This window comes from Narcine bancroftii, chromosome 13 (assembly GCF_036971445.1).
Source record: "Narcine bancroftii isolate sNarBan1 chromosome 13, sNarBan1.hap1, whole genome shotgun sequence".
Taxonomy (NCBI): Eukaryota; Metazoa; Chordata; class Chondrichthyes; order Torpediniformes; family Narcinidae; genus Narcine; species Narcine bancroftii.
In genome coordinates, this window is record NC_091481.1 from 73290533 (window position 1) to 73296396 (window position 5864).

A 5864-nucleotide genomic window follows, 5' to 3' on the forward strand; every position below is an offset into this window, starting at 1 on the left:
CAAAAATGGCATTGAAGAACAACAAACTTGCATTTAGAATAAGATGCTGATGTTTAAAGTCATGGTTTATGTAAACTTTACAATCTGAGCTCTAAAGTGTCATCAGTGGACTTGGTTGCATAGGCCTGATGCACCGACCGGGATTCTCTTCCAAGGCCTTCCCACATTCTGAACTTCTTTTGAATTTCTTCCTCAAACATGACTCTGATCAATTTCAACGCTGTCATTATTTGTTTTAATCATGATGTGCCTTCGTGAACTAAAGGCCACGGTTAGCACAACGCTATTACAAGCCAATGACCCGGGTTTGAATCTGTCTTGTAAGAAGTTTGTACGTTCTCCCCGTGACTGCATGGGTTTCCTTACACCCTCCAAAAACATACGGGGTTTGTAGATTCATTGGTGTATCTGGGTGACATGGGTTCATGGGCTTGTAAGGGTGCTGTAAATCAAAATTATGTAACACTGGAACATTTTGTTTCTTGCACTCTAGGATGCTTTTTTTTTAAATTCAAGATGTTTTAGGAAGTCATGGCAACCATCTGTGTATGGAAATTAAATTTATGAAGATTCGTGTTTTTAATTGCCTGTCTGTTCCCTGTCTTCCTCTCCTACTTGCATTGCCTCTTTTGCTGGAATGCAGTTCTAAAGGTACTATTCACTCTATAACTGTTGCCTCAGGTGCCATTGCAGGTAGCACCATTACCCAGCAGACATGACCAAGCAGTTGTGTGAACCCTGATAGTGAATGTTAGTATGCAACTCCTGTGCTTGTTGCAGTGTTTACTACCATCTCGAGGACTGGATGGTTTTGCTGTATATAACCCAAGGATACTGTACTGAGAGCACTAGTGTTTACCACCAATGTTATCTGTAATAGTTTCCATTCACATGGTTAAAGTTGCTTACCTTTTAATAAACTATGTACGTCAGATAGATTAATTTGTTTTAAAGGAGTACCTTGAAAAACCAATATCTGTCAGAAATTGAAGATATTCTCATTTGTTGATTGTGGACACTTTTAGGGTACTCCATGTTTGTGCAAATTACAGCTTGATGTTGTCACCATTTTGTTGCATATGAATTTAATTTTCAGGTTGGAAGCTGAGTCCTGTGGTTGGTGCTGTGTACAGTCCTGAATTTTACGCAGGTAAAGTATTTCATCAGCTTTCAGTTGTATATTGTACTGGTATAAAGAAAAGCAATCTTAACTAGTATTCCGTAATTCTTTATAGCATTTTTATATTAATTTATTAAATTGTTCCAATGAATTGGTCTTAAAATATTTATAAAATTTACCACAAAGAAGTGGATTATTTAGTCACTTTTATTTTTGAGACTATTGCACAGGGGGTTACGAATCTGTAGCAGGCTTTCTCTCCTCAGCTTGGGGGTGCTGAGAGAGCATGTGGAGCACAGGCTGGGACCTGCTACCTCCCTGCGCGATTTATAGTCTTACTAGAAATAGAGAGACTGGTAGCTCATGAACATAAATAGGATGGATCAATGACAATTTTTATTCGCTGCCAACATCAAAAGAATATTTTGGGTTTTTTTTCCTGTCTGACTCTTCTTGATACCTCATGATTTTATTTGCTTTTGTTAAAATTGCTCTACTCTACCACAAAATGATTTGACATACACAGCAAACCTTTAATTGCAATAAGTAAGTAAGCAACTAATTTGATAGAGAAAATCAGTTAAAATCTTTTGAAATTAGAAAATTGAAGTTCATTTGGATAATCAATTAAGATTATGGAATAATCAGTTGTTGCCTTTGGAAGGTCTATAAAACATGGTGAATATTTTTGTGTGAGCATGGGGATAATATACAAAATATTCTGAAATAATGTATCTAATAATACATTAATGCTGCCATGAAAGGAGGTTTTAATATTGTTTGTGGCATCTTGTTCATTAGGTCCAGCATCACTGTCATCCTTACCCTTTCACCTACATCCTGTTGCCTCAACTGCCCTCAGTCCAACACACAATGGTAAGATCAATTAAAAATCTTCTATTTAAATTGCATTGTAAACAATGAAACGTGAGCTTCTGAGGTTTCATTGTGTCTCCATATATCTTTTCTTAAAACATCTACTGCATGCAACTAGATTTTCCTAGCAGACCCATTGTTTCTGTGTTCCCCTGCCCCTCTGAACTGGTATCTTCTAGCCTTGACCCCCACCCCCCCCCCCACTCCCCGCCTGCCCTGGTTCAGTCCCTCACTACTTACGTCCTCAATACCTCACATGCCCTCCATTACTTTAACAACTTCTAGTTCTTTGAACTCGACCTCCTTATTTTCACCATGGATGTCCAATCTTTATACACCTCCCTCCATCCCCCATACCAATGGTCTCAAAGCCCTTAATTTCTTTCTTAACAGACCCAACCAGTCCCCCTTCCCCACCCTCCTCTGCCTGGTAGAACTTATTTTGAGCCTCAATAACTTCTTATTCGTTTATCCCACTTACTCAAAGACAAAGAAGTAACAATGCTATGCCTGCCTTTTTGTTGGCTAAGTGGAGCAATCCATGCTACAAGCCTACACAGGCAAAGCTTCTCAACTCTTCCTCTGCTACATTGATGACTATATTTGCACTGCCTCATGTATCCATTAACATTATTCAGTTTTCTGCTTACTTTCTCCCTGACCTCAAATTCACTTGGTCCACGTCTGGCAATTCTCTCCCCTTTCTCAATCTCTGTCTCCGTCTCAACAGACAATCTCTCTGCAAACATTTTCTATAAACTCACCAACTCCCACAGTTACCTCAACTACACCTCTTCCTACCATGTCCTCTGCAAGGATTCTATTCCTTTCTCTCAATTCTGTATCCGTCAAATCAGCTTCCAGGATAAGGTCTTCCATTCCAGATCATCGTGATCTCCTCTTCTTCAAAAATGTGGTCTCTCCTCTAATGCCATTAACTTTGTCCTTACTCACATCTTTATAGCCTGCACATCTGCCCTGGCCCCCTACACCCCTAGAAGCAACAGTGCTTGAACAGGATTTCCCTTTTCCTTACCTACAGCCCCACCAGCTTCTGCATCTAACACATTATCCTCCTCAATTTCCACCACCTCCAACGTGATTCCACCACCAGGCACCTATTCCCCTCTGCTCTTTTTATGACTATCTCGTCCACTCTTCGCTTCCCACTAATTACTCCCTAGGTACTTACCCCTCTGATCACAAGAAATGCTACATCTGCACCAACACATCATTCCTCACCACCATTTGGGGCCCTAAATGGTGGTGAGTCCTTCTAAGTGAAGCAGCACTTGTGAATCTTCAGGGATTATCTGCTGCATTTGGTGCTCTTGTTGTGGCCTCTACATCAGAGAGACTGGGAGATCATTCCATTGAGCACCTTCACTTTGTCTGCTGAACTAGCAGGGACCTCCTGATGCCCAACCATTTCAATTCCATGCCCCCATTCCCATGCTGAAATGTCTGTCCATGGCTTCATATTGCTACCAAACCAAGGCCACCTTTAAATTGGAGGGACAACACCTAATATTTAGTTTGGATGCTCCAACCAGGTGGCATTAACATCAAATTCTCCTGTTTCCATTAGGCTTCTCTTTCTCTTTCCTATCCCTCTGTCTCCTTTCCTACAGTTCCCCACCCCTTTTCTCCCATTCAGATAGCTACCCCCTCCCCCATCACTCCAGCTTTTTTCTCTTCTGCCCTCACACCCATATGCACCTCTTGCCTGTTGGTCTGTCCTCCTCCCCCGCTCCTTCTTTCTCCCTCCCACTATTTTATTCAGGTGCCTGTCTGATTTTTGCTCATATCTTTCTTTTTGAATATTTTATTTTAATTTTTTCCAAGATTCATATGGAACGTTATTACCTTCATCATACAAATTGTATTTTAAAATGACAGTCTCATATGATTACCCAAATCTTACACTCCCCCCCCAACCCCCCAAACTGCTAACATTTAAAAAAATTGTCCAAAGAAGGAGTGTTTGAGAAAGCCTTCATTAATTATTCCCTATCTTGATTGTCAGGAATTCAATGCTATTAACCCATCTATATTATTTAAACCTTTTTTTGAGGAAGATAATTATATCCTTAAGCCAGTATGATTATGGTTGCCATATTTTAACAAACACCTCATATTTCTTTCTAAGATTATAAGTTCTCTTTTCCGGGGGGGGGCCAACTTTGCATTTCCATATTCCAGTGAGTAATAAGTGGAGGGGAGTCAGAGTCAGACTTCCATGTAACAGCGATACATTTCCTGGCCACCACTAGTGCGATCCTCACGAACTGGATTTGATATTTTGATAGTTTTGGGCCAATAACCATAAGTTTCTCAATAAATACAGTTCTGGTTCCAATGGAAAATCCACTTCTATCATTTTTATCAAGATTTCTCCCAAGATACCAAGAGGATCTTGTGGAGCCAGGTTGAATGTATAAATGTTCCACACCAAAAACACGAGTCTAGAATTTCAGATTTTAAACCGTGTAAATTTTGCAGTGTAAGGTATAATTGGTGCATAAAATTGTATTGTACCAATTTATATCTAACATCAATAAATAATGTCATATTATCAGAGCACAATTTTGAACAATATTGATTTTTGCTCATATTTTGTCGAAGGGCTTGGGCCTGAAACATGGGTTATATATCTTTGCTTTCTGAGCTTCTCCAGCTTTTTTGTGAGTTACATTACAATCACAATGTCTGCAGACTTTCTTGTTTAACAACTAACTTTGATGTCTTGAATCAGTGTTCCTTCATCTTCCATGCTCCATTTTACACTCCACTTCATTCTTCCCACCCCACCCCCTCCACAACACCATGAAAATTCCAGATTCGTCAAAGAATTTCATAGCTTGGATTCGAAAATGATTCAATTGCATTCCTTCTGATCTGTTGTTATCAATGTGAGAGGCTTCATTGCTTACTTTCATCTGTATATAATTGTATTACGAAGTATAGTGGAAATATTGGAAGGATGGCATTCATTCTCAGTACAATCACAATATTCGTGCCCCGACAAATTGATTCTAATAGTCTTGGTAGCAATCTTAAAACATTTTTAACAGATGGACTTAAGAGCAGAAATAGGCTCTTCAGCCCATTGAACCTGCCCCGCCATTCAATCATGAACTAATCCATTTTTCCCCACAGCCCGGCCTTCTCCCCATAACCTTTGATGCCCTGGCTAATCAAGAACCTGTCAATCTCTTTTTTAAATACACTTAATGACCTGGCCTCCACACCACCTGTGGCAACAAACTCCACAGATTTACCACCCTCTGGCTGAAGAAATTCCTCTGCATCTCTGTTCTAAGTGGAAGCCCTTCAATCCTGAAGTTGTTCCGAACTCTCGTTAGGACTACCTTTCTCTTTAACAATGCCTTCTAACTGCTCGATCATCTGCTGAAACTGATGACAGACTTCTAAGACTTGTGTATCTGAATCCCCAGATCCCTCACTCATCCAATAATCTGGAATGTATATGAAATGTTGGATGCTAGAAAGAGGTCTAATGTGAAAGAGAGTAGACTTTTATACCATGTCAGACCTGGGCCTCATAAGAAGTGGGCCTCATTGCTGAAACTACAATGTTTGCATTATAACCATATAAGCCATTTACGGAGCGGAAACAGGCCATGTCGGCCTTTCGAGTCTGTACCGGTTCACTAGCTCAAACCTCCCGCTCTCTGCCAATAACCCTCCAACCCCCTCACCTCCATGTCTGGAGTGTTGAAGAGCAGAGGGATGTAGTTTAAATTCAGAAACAATCATTGTGGTGGTTGCATATAATTATTTTAGAATTTCAGTTGAATTTACAATGTTAATACATGACATATTTACTTTATAGAAGAACCTTCTA

At 40.0% G+C, this 5864-nt stretch overlaps 1 protein-coding gene across 1 annotated transcript in view; it reads left to right on the top strand.

The window, feature by feature from the left end:
- Positions 1–5864, top strand: part of LOC138748450 (RNA binding protein fox-1 homolog 2-like) — a 231425-nt gene that overhangs the window by 199629 nt on the left and 25932 nt on the right. Inside the window, 2 exon segments of the mRNA XM_069908701.1 lie at positions 1097–1150; positions 1922–1996. Of these exon segments, the coding sequence (XP_069764802.1) occupies positions 1097–1150; positions 1922–1996 (129 nt within the window).